The sequence below is a fragment of the Colletotrichum acutatum genome (genome assembly GCF_030867785.1).
Source record: "Colletotrichum acutatum strain CBS 112980 chromosome Unknown BDZ83scaffold_32, whole genome shotgun sequence".
Taxonomy (NCBI): domain Eukaryota; kingdom Fungi; phylum Ascomycota; class Sordariomycetes; order Glomerellales; family Glomerellaceae; genus Colletotrichum; species Colletotrichum acutatum.
Genome location: NW_026849026.1, coordinates 67666 through 84497, shown reverse-complemented (window position 1 = coordinate 84497; position 16832 = coordinate 67666). Strand labels below are relative to the sequence as shown.

The 16832-nt window shown below is 49.8% G+C and overlaps 8 protein-coding genes across 8 annotated transcripts; 3 read left to right on the top strand and 5 right to left on the bottom strand.

Moving 5' to 3' along the window:
- The first annotated feature begins 1705 nt into the window (after positions 1-1705).
- BDZ83DRAFT_615880 (uncharacterized protein) lies at positions 1706-2512 on the top strand. The gene has a single exon (XM_060507930.1). It carries the CDS (start codon positions 1752-1754, stop codon positions 2484-2486), a length of 735 nt encoding a protein of 244 aa, XP_060366486.1. The 5' UTR covers positions 1706-1751; the 3' UTR covers positions 2487-2512.
- Positions 2513-4095, bottom strand: BDZ83DRAFT_615879 (trichothecene 3-O-acetyltransferase). The gene has a single exon (XM_060507929.1). It carries the CDS (start codon positions 3892-3894, stop codon positions 2563-2565), a length of 1332 nt encoding a protein of 443 aa, XP_060366485.1. The 5' UTR covers positions 3895-4095; the 3' UTR covers positions 2513-2562.
- A 460-nt stretch (positions 4096-4555) lies between these two features.
- BDZ83DRAFT_696420 (major facilitator superfamily domain-containing protein) lies at positions 4556-6217 on the bottom strand (the record flags this gene model as incomplete). Its single annotated transcript, XM_060511368.1, has 1 exon — positions 4556-6217. Exon 1 carries the CDS (start codon positions 6116-6118, stop codon positions 4556-4558), a length of 1563 nt encoding a protein of 520 aa, XP_060366484.1. The 5' UTR covers positions 6119-6217.
- A 266-nt stretch (positions 6218-6483) lies between these two features.
- BDZ83DRAFT_615877 (uncharacterized protein) lies at positions 6484-7806 on the bottom strand. Its single transcript, XM_060507928.1, has 5 exons — positions 7579-7806; positions 7185-7515; positions 7012-7129; positions 6885-6946; positions 6484-6794 (listed from the first exon to the last, which is right to left on the bottom strand). Exons 1-5 carry the CDS (start codon positions 7738-7740, stop codon positions 6556-6558), a joined length of 912 nt encoding a protein of 303 aa, XP_060366483.1. The 5' UTR covers positions 7741-7806; the 3' UTR covers positions 6484-6555.
- A 1689-nt stretch (positions 7807-9495) lies between these two features.
- BDZ83DRAFT_615874 (beta-lactamase) lies at positions 9496-11016 on the top strand. Its single transcript, XM_060507927.1, has one exon. The coding sequence runs from the start codon at positions 9735-9737 to the stop codon at positions 10908-10910; it is 1176 nt and encodes a 391-aa protein (XP_060366482.1). The 5' UTR covers positions 9496-9734; the 3' UTR covers positions 10911-11016.
- Positions 11017-11857: 841 nt separating this feature from the next.
- BDZ83DRAFT_574325 (uncharacterized protein) lies at positions 11858-12771 on the top strand (the record flags this gene model as incomplete). Its single annotated transcript, XM_060504706.1, has 4 exons — positions 11858-12345; positions 12418-12468; positions 12519-12624; positions 12697-12771. Coding segments are annotated over 4 exons (720 nt in total), but the record flags the coding sequence as incomplete, so codon positions are not given.
- Positions 12772-12973: 202 nt separating this feature from the next.
- BDZ83DRAFT_574383 (hemerythrin HHE cation binding domain-containing protein) lies at positions 12974-13907 on the bottom strand (the record flags this gene model as incomplete). Its single annotated transcript, XM_060504712.1, has 3 exons — positions 12974-13213; positions 13281-13760; positions 13824-13907. The coding sequence occupies 3 exons, from the start codon at positions 13905-13907 to the stop codon at positions 12974-12976; spliced, it is 804 nt and encodes a 267-aa protein (XP_060366480.1).
- Positions 13908-15304: 1397 nt separating this feature from the next.
- On the bottom strand, positions 15305-16529 carry BDZ83DRAFT_750802 (cellulase; the record flags this gene model as incomplete). Its single annotated transcript, XM_060513966.1, has 2 exons — positions 15305-16108; positions 16164-16529. The coding sequence occupies 2 exons, from the start codon at positions 16527-16529 to the stop codon at positions 15305-15307; spliced, it is 1170 nt and encodes a 389-aa protein (XP_060366479.1).
- Positions 16530-16832: the final 303 nt, after the last annotated feature.

Genomic DNA, 16832 nt, shown 5'->3' with positions numbered 1-16832 from the left:
TGACAATGAGAACAAGCCTTAGAGCTGTGGACAGTTCCTCAGAAACCTTGTGAAGCTGAAGTTCCCATTGCAACCTATATGACTACAGCCCACATAAAAGCTTGTCAAGCGAGCATGGAAGCGTCAGGAGCTTAGCCTGAAGTTCCACAGGATTCGAAGGGTGGCAAGACCGGACTAAGCGATGGCCAAGCTAGTCTATCACTCGACGGACTTGACTGCCTATAAATCGACATATAGGGAAGACCTCGCGCCTAGCCCTAGACAAGACGATCTGTGCCAGGGAAGGAGCTATCCATATGGAGTCATATTTAACAATATGACTAGCTTTCCTATAGGACGTGGTTATAATACTCACATAGATTGCTTCCCCACTTGGGTGCAACTCAAAACACTTCGAAGCCTTGGTGACCCCGAGCTGCGGAACCGAAAAGCTCCCGGCCATCACAGAGCTTATTCTATCAAATCCAGTTTCACAAACCTAAAATAGATGCCAATATTTCTCTACTAAAATGCTTGTTTGCAATTGAAAGTGACCTTGCATCAGGAATTGTACCCAAGAGTCTTAGCGATGAAATTAAGGTTATTTCGAGAGCCTGGGTTTCAACTCTGACCTGCCCTGTGAGGACTAGAGCCTTGGACAGGTATACTGCGCCCTCTGTCCATACGCGAGTCACTACCTTAGGCCATACTGACGGAAAAAGTTTCCGTAAAACAAGTCGTGAAGTTGGCTGTGCCATGGCGGCTGTTCGGCGCGCTTGACAAGGCTTGAGGGCGGTGCTCCAGAGAACAAGGTTCCATGCTAGAACCCACGCGCAATCCGCGCATTCGTGCCCTGAGTCGGGATCCTGTAAGCGATGTTGCAATTTGCATCTTCAAAGACTAGTATAGTACACCACGAGGTTCATGATCCTGGCCCGGGATGATGCTGTCACCACAACCCAACTAGTCATATCCCAGATGGATCGCGGATGGATTGCGTTGGACCCATGGGCATTTGATATCGGGAGGTTTTATAGATTTTTGCTGTCATCTCGTTGAATTTAAAACCTTCGGAGTCCGCTCTGTTATCCATACCATTTCCATCCATCGATCGCGCCAAGAGGCTATTGAACTTTTAGTAGTCGAGCACTTCTCGACGTCCACTCTTTCCTCGCCATGAGTCCTTCTCTTCTCAACACGTTTTCGGCGCTCTTCTTTGCTACATCCTTATTGCTCCACGTAAACGCCGCGGCGCTATCGTACAACTTCACCCAAGAGGCGATTAATAACGGCGACGCCCTTGCTCAGCTTGCTGCAAAGGCTCTCGCTAACTCCAAAGCTTTACACCAACGTTCGGGAGCATTTGCAAACTCAACATGCCCGCCGGACAAGGTTCGCGTTCGCCGAGAATGGAGAACGCTGCCTGCTGAGGAACGCAAAGCCTTCGTTTCCGCGATCGAGTGTATGCAGAGTTCCCCGAGCTTGTATGAGCCGGGAGTGATGCCGGCAGCGAAGACTTTGTACGATGACTTTGTGGCCATCCACCTTAAGCAGACCCCTGTAATTCATAGAACGGTAAGAGCGCAAAACCAGTGTAAGCGGTAAGATATATTGCCGAATGCTAACGTTTTTCTCGTTCTTCTGATTAGGCTAATTTCCAGCTCTGGCATCGTCTGTACACTGATGTGTTTGAGCAAAAGGTCCGCGAATGCGGTTATACTGGTAAGCTCGCGTAACTGCCTCGTCTTCTGTCAGTATACAATTGACACAATATGTTAGGTACATTTCCCTTCTGGGAATGGGGTTATGACGCGGAAGACCCTACGCTGTCACCTCTCTTTGACGGATCAGATACATCCATCGGTAGCAACGGCGCATTTGTTCCTCATGAAGGCCTCGAAATTCACCAGGCTTACACCAACGTGACCCTCAAGCTTGAGCCCGGATCTGGTGGCGGCTGCGTCATGTCGGGTCCCTTCTCCAAAATGACTGTCAACCTTCCAGTCGTTCAGAACACCGACACCCCCCTCGCTGCTGACCCGCGCTGCCTGCAGCGAGACCTGAACAAGCACGTCTCTTCTCGACACACTACTTTCCGAAACACGACGCTCCTTCTTACTGAGCACAATACGCTTGAGTCTTTCTGGGGTTTTTTGAACGGCGATGATCGTTACATTAACCCCTTTGAGCTGGGAGTTCATGCGGCTGGCCATTGGCAGCTCGGAGGCGACTCTGGCAACAACTTCTTCATCTCTCCGGCTGACCCGGCGTTCTTCCTGCACCACAGCCAGATCGACCGCGTTTATTGGATCTGGCAGATGCTTGATTGGGAGAACAGGCAGGATATCTTTGGTACTGTCACGATGCAAAACATCCCCCCGAGCCGTAACGGCACTTTGGACGACCTTGTTGATCTTCGCCCGCTGGCTGAGCCGAGAAAGTTGAGGGACCTGATGAGCACGTTTGGTATTGGTGGCTCCCCATTCTGCTACGTCTACGAAGGGTGATTGTTTTTGTGGCATCAGATCAAGACTGCGTCAAGAACATGATAATATTCATTAAAGGGCCTAGACTGCCTGTCAATTACTCTCCTATGTACTTTGAATACTTCAACCATACTTCGTCCTTCTTCAATCCCTCCATGTCCTCGTCCCTTAGACATATTGCAAGTGCGATGCTGCCATCCGGTGCCTTGGGAAGTAGGTAACCAAGGCTTTCCACAGGTGTGAACTGCGGTCTCCGGACCGACTCAGGCTTGCCCAATCCCAATCCAAAGTCGTGCTCATATAGATCGAGTTTCGCCCAGGAACTAAAGGCTAAATCTCTATCAAGACGAAGGGTGCCGGTAAATGAGAAGACACTCTTGTCGGTTGCTTGGTTCATGAGTGTCGCCAAAGCTCGCACTCCATAGCCCAAGACCGAAGGATCCACAGTTGATCGGAGTTGAGATGCCGCTTCCCCTAGTGGTCTTTCGACGAGGGTTTTGATCGCCACGGAGTTGTTCGTCATGCTTTGGATGAGAGCTGGGAAAGTTTGAGGGATTCCCATGTATCCCCGCACATTGATAGCTCGGGCGAGCTTAGTTTCCGCGTCGTGAGCTAGGCGGTTCGTACGAATACGACTGATTGACTGCCACACGAAAGCGGTGACGGCATCGTCTGTCGAGATGAAACCCGACTTGACCGTCTTTGAAGCCAACGATTTCAGGGCTGACAGAGACGCTGCCGAAAAGTCAAAATAGGCCCAGCTGCATGTGGCAGGTGCCGTGGCTGGCGTTGTTGAGGGCTTGATGATCATCGCAGCAGTCTCCGGTCCGCCCTTGTAGTCTTTGAGGAGGGGAATGATGTTATGACGTGTCAGGTTTCCAGTTGCCACTTCCTCCCCAGTGAATTCTTCACCCTCACACGCCTTGGACAAGAGTTTGATGAGTTGGCCTTGCCCGGTGCCATCGAGTACCTGATGATGGCCGAGGAACGCGAGAATGAGCCCGCCTTTGATCAAGGTGGCTTGGGTGATGAAGACCGGCTCAGGCCTCCCTACCAGATTCGGATCGATGGGAAGAGTCGGGCGAGGACAGATGATACTTTCGTCCAGCATGCTAAAGGGGAAGTTTGAAGTCTTCATGTCTTTCATCGACGAAATTGATGGGTCTTCTCTCAAATCCTTGACAATCAAGGGCGGGGTCGCTTCGTGTGGTGCGATCTTGAAGATGCCTGTGTTACCTTCGCGCGCGCCCTCGTTGATGATCTGCCCTGCAATCCAGGGAAAACTCGCAGTCAGCCGCTTGAGACCGCTCGACAGAGTTTCGGTGATGTTTGCGTATAATTGATCATCTTTGACAGAAAAGCAGACCGCTATCTGGGTGTAGATCTTCAGACCTGGCTGTTGGCCAAGAATCTCGATGGGTTCGTTCATGTTGCTTGAAGTGGCTTGATGGCAATGAATACCAGGGAGTGCAGCCTTTTTGTTGGATATTGAAGAGGTCGGGGTTTATGTACTGAAGGAAGTCGAAGCAGGTGAAGTCGGAAAGATTGGCCGTAAGCCCGTGGTATCTTCCATGCCCTGTTAAGACCAGCATACCTATTAATAAGTCCCGATAGGTGGCGTAACAACTGGTTTAAGTGCTCTGTTCCGCCCACGAACCCTGAAAACCCACTATGAATCATCATGGCTCACTACAACGGCCAACTCTTATTGGTCTGATATTCTTACGCCGCCCCCATCTCGTTCTGACGACGTCTCTAGCTGGAGTACGAATACTCGGCAAAATATCCCCTCATTAATGACTACCTTATTGAAATGGTCGCTATCATTTGTGTCCATGGTAGTACCTCAATCCCGGAGAACAGCTGAGCAATCAACAGCGGTTTCCCCCTTAACAGAAGTGTGCGAACTAATTGCGTCCAAACAAAACCCAGACACTGTATCAAATCACGGCGGTTGGTTGTGGTATTATCGTATGCTCATACAGATTCATTTAGGAGAGTATCAAAAGTTTGAACTTGAACTTTTTATTGGCACATGCTGTTTGATATCTAGACACTCTGTTTCCATCTGTTCTTCAGAACCTGGGTTTTTAGTCTCGCTTCACGCCTAGTCTTCCAACACTTCTCAACCCCCATAGGCTCACGGCCACAGAAATAAAACTCAGCTCGCAACTAAACCACCATCCAGCATGGTAACCTCGAAGAAGTGCTTCTTTTGCACCGACGCTTTTTGTAAGCGGTGAAGACACTTGCTGCGCTATGACAGCGGTCGTGGCAATGCCGACGCTTTTACCAATCTGGGCGACCATGTTGAACACACCGCCCGCCAGGGCTTGCGTCTTGGCAGGGAATGCGTCCGTCACGACAGACATGGCAATGGTGTACATCATATCTGCTCCAATGGAATTGATGGCTATTGCTTGGAAGACGGCTTCCCAGTAGCTGGGGCCATTGACCCTGCACAATGCTGCCAACAGGAGCGGAGCGAGTCCACTCACGAAACAAGCAACCGGGACGGCATAGGATGCCCTGAGACGTGACAGAAAGACCGCAACGGCGATATTCGTGAGAATGCCGCAGACGGGTGCTGGAAGGAAGTACAAGGGCGACGTCAACGTCGAGAAACCACGAACGTCCTGTAGGTACAGTGCTGTAAGTTGCTCGCTGGCGTTGAGGGCACCCCAAACAAGGAAAACTGTGATGCATACCGAGGTGAATGATTCGTTTTTCCATAGCTCGTTGAGTATCAGAGCTGGCCGCCCCTGTAGCTTTTGGTGGTGCGTCCAAAAGACGTAGACAGGCAGGAAGGCCACACCTGTCCCGAGGAGCACGATGTTGAGCGATTGACGCATGTGCTTGCCCGCGTCAGAGTCCGTAACAATACTCAGCACATAGGACATGAAAGCCAGGCTCGTGCTGATGATCAATGCTCCGATCCAATCCAGCTCTTTTCGCAAGCGGGTGAGAGTATCCCAGCCCAAAGGCGCGGCGTCATCAACGCGAACTGGAAGTGCCCACAGAGCAATGGCCAAGACGACAACATTAAGAATCGCAGTGGTATGGAGCCCCCATCGCCACCCGACAGTGCCGCTAAAGACACCGCCAAGGGCAAGACCTAGTCCAAACCCAACGGCTTGACCACCGTCCATGGTAGAAGAAGCAGCAGTGCGTGTACGCGGCCTGGTGCTATGAGGGAAAGCTGACGATACGACGCCTGCGGCGCTGGGTAAGCACATCGAGGCCGCGACACCCGCAAAAGCGCGGAGTGCGATGAGCTGGGTCGAAGTTTGGGAGAGACCTGCGCCTTGGGCGCTGCCGGCTTGAAGCAGGGCACCTAAAAGACAGACGCGCCGGCAACCGAGAAGGTCAGCAGCCGTAGCGCAAAGAAGTAAAGTACAACCGCATGCCAGCGCAAAAGCGGAAGCAGGCCATAATTGAAGGTCAGCTTGTATGCCTATGTCCGCCGCAATTACCGGTATGCAGACTGTCAGCAAGCCGGCCAAAAGGGTGCTGATTCCGGTGATGCATGTAATGGAAAAGATGATGGCGGCTGAACGGCTTTTTGATGGAGTCGAATTGACAGGTTCCGCAATTGTTGATGACGGGCCTGAAGTGGTGCGAGCTGGGTGGGATATAACCTGTCCCAGTTCCATCGTGTAAGGTAGTATGAATGTCTGTCATCAATGAGCAAAATACTTCGCTGGTAAGAGTCGCGATGGAACTCACTCACAACTATTCAATCTTGGTAGGCGAATATAGCCGTTTCTGGAACAAATACGGAACAAGAAGCCACGGTGTAATGCAGATATAGTTACATTACTCAGCCCATCAGAGAGTGTGACTTGACAAATGCTCTCTCCAATTGCCTTTAGTAGCCCAAAAGAGCAAGTTCATTGTCTGTACTTTTGTAAACGACCGATCTAGGCCCATATTAATCTAGGAACCTCACTTAGGAAGTTCAACCCCGTGATTAATGCAGTACTTATTTAGTAGAGAGTTATTGAAGCCTTAGTGAAAATAGTCTTACTGATTTTGTATTGAGTACTCTACTAAGAAAACTTTCAAAATAACTTACGAACCTGATTCTTCCCTATACTTGCGAAACATTGGGAGACGTAAAAGCTTGGCCCGTAGTATATCTAGTGTTTGTACTTCCTAGACCAGCAATGCGTAATTGCCTCTGAAAGACAGACAGTAGAGTATCTTCACTACGTGAAGAATCCCTAGCCTTAATGCTGAAAGCAAGCTTCCGAAGCATTGGAATGGAAACTGCCATGATTGTAGCTGATATCTCGGCGCTTTCCCAGATGAACAGGTGATTTAGCGTATCTAGCGATGTATTATACAAGCGTCAGACCGAAGCAATAGATAAATTCCTTAAGTCTCTGGACAAGGATACTCAATTCGATATCGACTTACCCGCGCTGGATGAATCAAACCCGAAAAGATATATTACTTTGACCACCCCAGTTGCACCAGCGCTACATCTCTCATGCATGGTAAGAACACCTAAGTACGGCTATATTTCATTGTCAAGGGAACTCACAATATTCCCATGCTCATAGCTACACAGATTCCTACCCTTTCTCGTGTGCTGAGATGCATAGGCCAAACTATTTTCCAAGGCAACAGTGACAAGAAGAAGTCCATGAATGCAGAATATGCTGCGATGAGTTTAGTAAGACGAAAACCGAACCTAGCCTGTATGGAGGCGCTTACCACCAACAAAAATACCAAGTTTAATCGACATCTGGAGCGGCCAGCATGGCGGAGACGCGCCTGCAACACAGGGGTTCAGAAACAGTGGCAACCAGACCGCTATAAATAGGTTCATCGAGAGGACTATAAACCACAATACCCATCGTAAAGGTCCTGTGACTAGGCGCATAAAGGTCAAGACGAATGACGTCTTACTAAGTCCCCATGCCAGATTAGATAGTACTGCAGCTACTTTACTAATTACGCTTAATTCATGAATAGTGAGGATCGCCGCAAATGTGGCCCGACTGAGAAGCACAGTACGGAGGAATAACTGGGCAGTAAAAAGTATCTAAAGTTTGCGTTGACTGGTCAGAGCTGACATGCTTCTGGAAGTGATGCGGGGAGTTCTCACCCATGCTACCACTAGGCAGTAATCATCAGCAGCGAGCCGACAAGCCCTGGTCTGGACGATTCGAGTATATATCCTGAGGACAAGGAACATAGTGGCAAGAAGAAAAAGTACCGCCAGAGACGCGATTCCCCTGAGAATCGAGGATGGTAGCTTATCAGCCATTGTTACATACGAAGTACAACATGGGCTGCCGTGTATCGATTTGCACTGGTTCAAGTAAGTTTTGTGCGCGGAAAAGCTGACAGACGATATGGAGAGGCGACCAGAGCCTTGATATACTATATTTTTGTCTATTCTATGAGTCCTGTCGTATGCGTCAGGGCAGTGACTATTTGCCCCCTAGCCTTGGGGAGCTAGATGACTAGCGCAATCCTCATATCAGCTACCATTCCTTCCTAAGGTAGGTCGCGTAGGCTGGGCGCTGAGAAAAGCAAAGATACTGTGATCTAGTGTATGGGTGACATGGGCCCACTGCACGACACCGTTGACGTAGGCCACACGAAGCCACTGTGTTGATAGGTATCGCTGTCTGATGCGGAAATTCTTCTCAGCCGCCATAGGCCATTGACAGCATTCATTCAAAAGTATAGTTGCCTTTGTTAAGTCGTGCGGTCACTACTCACTTTTGATAGGATGCCTGATGCACAATTCATTCACATGAGACATGCCTGACCTGTCCCATTTGAATATTCATCTTGAAGAGGATCTTTTCCCAGATCCAATTTGTAGCAATGAACACCATACAATGTCTTGGAGACTGGTCCAAAGACAGCCCAACAAATGAGGCCCAAGCCTTTCGATTGGTAGTGTTCCAGTTTTACATCGCTCTGAACACTCCCCCCGCTGCTTGTATTTGCGCTACACGTTGTAATTAACGTGACAAGCTGTCCTCGTCTTCAAAGTCTTACTATTCTTCGCCATCAGTTGAGTTGTGTTCCTGACAAAAGGTAATGATCAACGAGAAGTACCCTGAGGCAATGGGGGAACATGTCAGCGTGACGTGTACAGTCTTTTCCTCGGGCATGGTTACCCAAGTGTAAAATTCTCAATCATGAAGCATTTCCTCATATTCATCGACTCGTCAAAAGCAATTATGTCTGGCGGAAAGCCTGCCACAGGAACGTGGCGCTTGTTGGCCTTCAAAGTTGGCCAATGGAGGTAGACAGATATGTTTTCCACGTCCCTTACATGCCCGACTGGATCAGATTCAGGTACTACGGCGATTCGATGACCGCAGACGCAAGTCTCCTATTTTGTGCGATCGAGATCATCGAACATAACACTAAAATATCTACTTACAAATTCCGTTCAAGATATTTCTAACACTCATTTTAGACCTGAAACCTGAAAATAGCGGCATTATCATGATAGAAAGTCTTTTGTAGAGTTTTTACTTACTACTTTTACTAAGTAGGGATTTTATTTTGTGTTTGTTTCAAGAAAAGAAAAAAGATAGTCGAGGGGAACGGGGATCACACAATAGGCACGGTACATTTTTGATTTTGTTGCTCGGTTGACGCCACCCAGTCTGCGCCGCAAGCTTACATGCACCTTTGGCTGGGGGGTTCTCGACGCTTATCTATATCAGTTTCGGATGTTATTACTCCTTAAACTAGACAAAAGACTCCAGAGGTGGATGATTCCGGGACACCTCGGAAGTTGAGCGCTATCCACATGGCCTGCGCCTGAAGCCGACTATGGTTAGCGACAGTAAGCAGCGGGACAACGGCAACCAGAGCGCTAAACCTGCATGCCTGCTCAGGCCCTGGACTCAGACACACCCCGGCCAGTCGGCGGGTGAAGCACCGACTTCTCAGGCGCCAGGTGCCGCTCCGATCCGGCCAGTCGGCGGGGGTTGCTACCGACACCACAATGCGAATACGACATCGAGCTTCGTGAGACGCCCTAAGGCTGTCCCCCAAGACCTACACTTCGTCAGCCTACGTCCAAAGCCGTGATGGTCCGGAGTGAACAACCACCGATAATATGGGTATCGCTGGAACAATAATCAACTATATAATAAGAGCATATCTCGGTGTACCCTGTGAGGTTCGTAGACTCAATTTTCATCATCATCTGTTCAATCAACTCTAGCCCCGCCGTTCATCTTACAATACAGCTCAACCAAGTAATTCTTGGTCAACAATCTTGCGACCATGACACAAACACAAACACAAACACACGGCACTTGCGACCCCAAATTCCAAGAGGTGCGTAAGCGACTCCAGGACAATATCGACTGTGGGGAAGAAGTCGGCGCCGCCATTGCTATCAACATTGATGGCAGCGACGTTGTAAACCTGTGGGGTGGTTACACGGACAAGGAACGCACCAAGCCATGGACCGAAGACACCCTTGTTACCGTCTTCTCCTCCACGAAAACCGTCCTCAGTCTCGCGATCCTCATTCTCGTCGACCGCAAAGTACTCTCGATCAACGACAAGGTCTCAAAGCATTGGCCTGAGTTCGCCGCCAATGGCAAAGAAGATATCGAGATCCGCCACATCCTCTCTCACACGTCAGGGGTCTCGGGCTGGGATGCCGATGGACCGCTCTCGTTTGAAGAGATCTCCGACCTTGACGCAGCTGCAGCAAATCTCGCTACGCAGGCACCGTGGTGGGAACCCGGAACCGCGTCTGGGTATCACTCATTTACGTTTGGCCATCTGCTAGCAGCCATCGTCCGTCGCGCGACAGGCACAAAACTAAGAGACTTCATCATGGAAGAGATCGTGAAGCCGCTTGACGCAGACTTTCACTTTGGCGTTCCCGACAAAGAGCTCCCTCGGACGACGGATGTTATTTCCGCGCCTATGCCTCCCCTCAGTCCTGGCATGGGCCCTCAGCCGGGTTCCATCACTTTCAAGACCATGAACCCCATGCCCTTCCCCTCGGACTTCGCTAATGGCCCTACCTGGCGTCAGGGTGACATCCTCGCCGGGAGCGGGCATGCCAATGCCCACGCGCTCACGCGGATCCTCTCGATCATCAGTCTCGGCGGCAGCGTCGACGGCAAACGTTTCCTCTCACAAGACACCATCAATCTCATATTCGAGCAACAATCCAACGGATTTGATCTTGTCATGGGCGTGCCTATGCGTTTCGGTATTGGATTTGGCATTACGGGTGAAGGTGGTACGGCGGTTGCTGATTTCCTGCCCAACGGACGGATTTGCTTTTGGGCAGGCCTCGGTGGATCATTCGTCCTCATGGATCTGGACAGGAAACTCACCATTGCATACGTGATGAACAAGCTGTCCATGACGGGGTTGGGAAACAACGCTGCGAAGTCTTACATCAGGGCCATTTACAAGGCATTAGATGAGCAGTGACATAAGGTCATGGAAGGTGAATTGCATAGCACGACATCATGATTTCATCGAATAGTTATGATGCAAATTACTTAATGGCACAATATCATTTGCAATTACTATTCTCCCAAAACATTTACCTCGGGATTCAATAATGATGAGATCAATATCGCAAGGGTTCAGCCCAAGAGTAGGACACCGAAACCGTTGCCTACGTGAACCCAAGCTTCTCAAGTTCCGCACACAGCAGGCAGAAGTTTGAAAATAAGCTTCTTTAGATCCATCAAGTGATTGCAATTGGTTGAATGAGAGATCTAGGCTCTAGCTTAGGCTCGCATCGTTGAACATCAATAAGGCCAGTTGGCCAAGATCATGGCCGCGAGCCGGACTCTCGTTCCAACCGGGTATGCAGCATTTCCCCACGGCAATGCGCCAACGGTCCAGTGAACTGTTTTTGGGGCCCGCATAATTCGGCAATTCTCTCATGACGACTGGCTCAAATGGGGTTTTCAGATAACCAGGCAGCAAGTATTCTGATGCCGCTTTTTCAACTCAATCAACCCCTCATTATGATGTACCTTAGGCAGCAATTTATCCCGAAAGCGCACGACACTTGGCCAAGAAAAGACTAGACAGATTCTCTTGTCTCAGTGGCTTCAAATGTTTGGTAAGTGGTTCAAGATTATAAAAAGACTACAACAGTTTCTATCGTCACAACAGGTCCGATAACAGACTGTACACTTTACCGAACACCCTTCTTGCCTCCAGTCTCGCTGCTTCCAATCCGATTAATCTTTGCTTCAAAATCTAGATCACAAAACTTTCTCGAACTTGAAATAGACCAGAAAATGTCTGCAATCACTGTTGTGCTCATCACCGGGGTCAATAAAGGTGAAAACTTGTCCTTGCGTTGATGCTAAGTCTCAAGCAAGTTGAGGTTTTCACGTCCCAAATCTAATGGCGCTCCAGGTATTGGCAAGGGACTTCTGGAAAAGTACCTCGCTCGACCGAACCATATGGTCATCGGTAGCGTGCGGGATACCAAAGCTCCAGCATCCCAAGACTTGGAGAAACTTCCCAAGGCAGAAGGCTCCCGGCTCCTTCTTGTTAGCATCGATAGCATATCACCAAACGACCCTCTCCAAGCGTTCAAGGACGTCGAAGCAGCCGGAATCAAGCATCTAGACATCATCATCGCCAACGCTGGCATGGGCCCGATGCCACCCAAAAAGCTGGACACCGCAGAAATCGAGACCATAGAGTACACCCTGCAGGTCAATACTCTGGGCCCCATTCGTCTCTTCCAGGCTTTCAAGCCACTTCTCGACAAGTCCAGTTCGCCGAAGTGGGTTTCGGTATCGAGCGGTGCTGGTTCTATCACCAACTGTGAGAAGTACATGGCGTTTTATGCCGGTGCTTATGGTGTGTCCAAGGCCGCTCAGAATTGGTTCACTGTGTAAGTAATTACGCAAAGTCGGGTGGTGGACGAGCTCCGGAGATGAGATCGCTCACAAATACTTCACAACAGAGCGATTCATGCGGGCAATCCTTCGCTGGTCGCATTTGCCATTCATCCTGGGTAAGTGATTGCTGGGGCTGAAAGATGTCGACAAAATATGCTGACCTGAGGCGTAGACATGTTCAGACAGAGATGGGTAACATCGGTGCGCGCATCGTGGGACTCAAAGAAGCCCCGCATACGATTGAGGAAAGCACCTCAAAGACGATAGACTTGGTAAGCTGTTCGCATGTCTCATGTTCTCTTCAAGTCGGTGGGACTTATGTTGGCTGACTGAGCTGTTGGTAGATCGACAACGCAACACGCGAGAGTACATCGGGCAACTTCATCAACGTCATTACTGGCCAGGAGATTCCTTGGTGAAGTGCCAGCAACACATGCTCCTCTCAAAGATGAAGTCGAGAGAGAGAAAGGTGCCCATAGTTGATCCAACAGTCTGGATTTCAACAGCGGCAGAAGCTTCCGAAGTGATCTCTGCAGTAATTAAGGGGACTTCAATTATATGTGTAGACTAGGGAAGATAAGAATCATCCCTTTGCGACCATGGCATGGAATAAGTGATGATCTACTTCTCTGGCCCAACCTTGGTGTCCTCATGAGCAACAGCATACAGGGGCTTCAGGTTCCCCATCTTGTCACATGCAGAAAACTTCCAGCACTTCTTTTTGAATTGGTAAGTAACGTGTCTGCATATGAGTTTGACGACTGGTGGTGTGGGAGGCCAATTTGTCCATTGGTGGTCTTCAAAAGCAATATCGTGGTTTGATAAGCAGAATGGCAGACCTTTGATCAAGCCGAGAGCTTTCTGCGAGTTAGAGGTGCAGATATCAGCTAAACGTCAATGACAGGTAATTCAGGGAGACTTAACTCACCATGCTTTTCTCTCCTTCCTCCTCAAAAGTTTTCTCTAACGATGCCATCTTATCCGCACCAAATACCCTGAGCTCCAGGATACTCGGAATCTCATCGCGAAGATGCTTCGTCAACACATCGCCAAAGCCATCGATCAAGGTCATAAGCTTTGCACTATCCAGCTTATCCTTCTTGGAGACACATGAATCGACGTATTGCTTGAAGCTTGCCAATGAATCGTGAAACTCCTTGTGTTGCGTGACGTTGCCATCCATTAGCCCCTTTTGGCCTGACAGCTCGTCGATAGCCGGGAAGAAATGCTCTTCCTCGCCGGAGTGGTGGACGTGCAGCAGACTGTACCAGGCAAGGATGTACTGGAAAAAAGCCTTCGACTCGGATGCCTTGACGTGTGGTGCCTGGAGGTAAATTGAGTTGAGGCCCCGTAGTATCATATTGTGGACAAGCGCCATCTTGGAGGCGATGCGAGTGAACATGTCGGGCTGCTTGAGTTAGCCATTAGTCCAGTTTTCGCTGCTTTACTTCAAGATACAAACCTCGGTAACATCCTTTTCACTGGTTGAGTTTTGGTAGGTCGGCGTGGGTATTAGAGAATAAGGGTGGTCAGCGTAAATGCAAGTGGGCGCCATGGTTGATGATGGGAGTATGAGCAAGCCCTAACGTGAATGCTACCGAGAAATCGAATTTCTCTGAAGACTACCATGTATCTATGCAGCGCGTCGGGAATTTATCAAAGTTCCTGGATTCGATCCAAGTTTGCACGAACTCCATGCCTATCCCGAACCGAACGCCACGTCTAATTTTGTCACAGCGCCGGCTTGCTATCATAAAAGCTACAGCTTGAAGCGGAAAGTCGGAACGCTTGAGTCAAAGACCAGGGACACCAAACTCTCCCAGTAGAGAGTCTCGAGTTAAGCCAGCTTCATTGCCCTTTTTTCTATTGGACAGGAGCCCATCCGTATCTTTCAGCCGTGGCGCGCTGCGGCGGCGCTAGTCACATTAGGAGATGTCTGAATACCGTGCCGACCATATCCACGGGCATTTGGCGGGACGCCATAAATAGTCTGGATTGAGACCGAGCGCCTACGAAGATTTGTCTTGGAACTGTCGTTGGAAAATTGAAGAGGCTTGCTTGGGGCCTGGAGCCTCCATGAATTCTTTTCCCCTGACAAGACACCCACAGGCCGATACACAGCAGAACACCCCCCCCCCTCCCTTTCATCATTACCATTATCCTCACTACCAACATTTGCTATCGGAAATACACTCAGAGGAAGACCGAACATGAGTGATGGTAGAGATAGTGGCCATGATAGAGATCGAGATAGAAATTACAAGGTAGCGATAGAAGTCGAGGTGATACTAGGAACAGTCCCTCAGGATGCTTTGGGAGGCAAATTATTTCTGTATCTACTTTCTCCTGTCTGGCGGAAGACCGCGAATTGATAAGGCATCGCGTTAGTTCCTTTCTATCCTGGCGTGTTTAATTTCGACGATAAAATTGGAGTCTTGGCGATGAGATAAAAATCTGAACGACCAGATGTAAGTCTCAATTATCTGACTGAAAAACGAGATCGAATTACGTCTTGTCTCAATACCGATGAAGTTACACGTAATGCAAGAAATTATTAGGAGAGGTCCATGCCGGGTCGGTCCGGAGTTGTTCCACTTTCCCGGTATGGGTGGGGCCGAATGGCCAACTCCTTAGCCGAAAGCCCGATGCTGCTGCCGGTGATGGTATCAGCACACCGTGTCAAACTCTTCAACAACACAAATCTTATCTTATCAATCTCTTCTTATGATGGCAGTTTATTTCTCCTCGTGGCTGATAATCAGGACAAACCCTTAGTTTCCCAGCTTCAAGTTGACGTTTGTCATGTATGGTGGAGAATCGAATAGTATGTACAAAGTGAATATGTACGGCGAAGTACAGGTATAAGCATGAAGCTACAGCCAGTTCAGACGTCCCCAGAGCACCTTCCTTGAGTTACATAATGCGCAAGGCTGTGCTGCATCTCCAACCGCCTCACGCAACATACCCCTTCAGCAAGGAGTTGTAGTACGTGTAACCAGTGCCATAGGGAGGCTCGAAACTATAGATATAATCGCCCCACCAGGGCCCACTGCTCCACCAAAGGGCCCCGGTCCATACGTCAGAATTGGCCTTGAGGTAGTCAAGCATGCCCTTGACGGCGGTCTGGCACTGGGAGTTGGCTCCGCCCGCGAACTCGCCCAAGATACCGATCTTGCCGTTCTGACGCAGCCAATTTGTGGCAGCAGTGACCCTTTCGACGCCAATAGTAGTTGAAACACACGCTGTTGACGTGCCGGAGCTGTCTGAGTCGAGGTACTGGTGCATTTCGTAGACGATCTTGTTCAGGGGGTCGGTGAGGGCCTTCATGTTGTCGTTCACAGTGACCCACGACCAAGCACCGGACCACTGGTTTCCTTCGACAAAAATGTACTGGGTTGCTCCTGCTGCACGGATACCGTTGATTGCAGCCTGGTTCAGGTTGAGTACAAGTGTCTGGTCCATGGTGTTATACTCGTTGTTGGTATCGAAGATAACGTGATCATTGTTCTTGAATTGGGTGGCAAAGTTCTTCCACCACGTTTGGAAAGCACCAGTATCGGTGATAATGTTGTCGTAGAACCGTCCGTAGTTGTGGGGGTCCAAGACAGCCCAGCCTCCGCTGGAGGTAATATGGTTGATGACGGTGGTGAGGTTTGCCAGGTACGCGGTGTTGAAGCCTGCCGTCAGGGAGTTGGGGGTCATGCGCTCCATCTTGAACTGGACGCGGAATGTGTTATAGCCCTGGCCACGAAGAGTCTAAAAAGGTATAAGTACTGCATCCCACTACCTAGGCAAATACTCTGAAACTCACAGTTATCGTAGATGGATCGGGGAAAATGAAATCCGTGCCCCAAACACCAGGCAGCGTCTTCTCTCCAAATTCACCACCGGCCTCGTTGACACCGAACCACTTCCAGCCGAGAGAGCTCACAGGAGGAGAGGTTGCTGTGGCGGTGGACTTGGAGGTAGAAGTCGTCTTCGTAACGAGCGTCGTTGTAACCGAAGGCGCGGCCGTTCCAGGAAGACACTGGCTGTACCACTGGTTCGCAGCGGTGCATACAGAGCCGCTGACACATGTCGTCGCGCCGGTCCATCCCTGACCACCACATTGTCCGTACAAGGGCGACTGTGCAGCGACGGCACCGATAAGGGCTCCGAGAGATACAAGATACTTCATGGTGAGTGAGAGTTGCGTAGGCTCTTTGCGACACTTGGGTATCTGGATGAAGAAGCAAGTGTGAAGTATGTCTCGGCACACATCCTTGGCTGTCTTCTTATATTCTAGGTCCCCAGATGAGCATGTCCCCTACCGAGCTTCCGTTAACCCAGACTCCTATCTTCGTCGGCTCATGGAACCTTCTATTCCGTGGCACCTTCCCTCTTTCACGATCACAGTCGTGAGCCCCCGTGGGGTCGCATGTCCCGCCCGACTCGCTACCGTTCTCACAGGGGGCATCTCAATGTCGCCGTTTGCGAATTT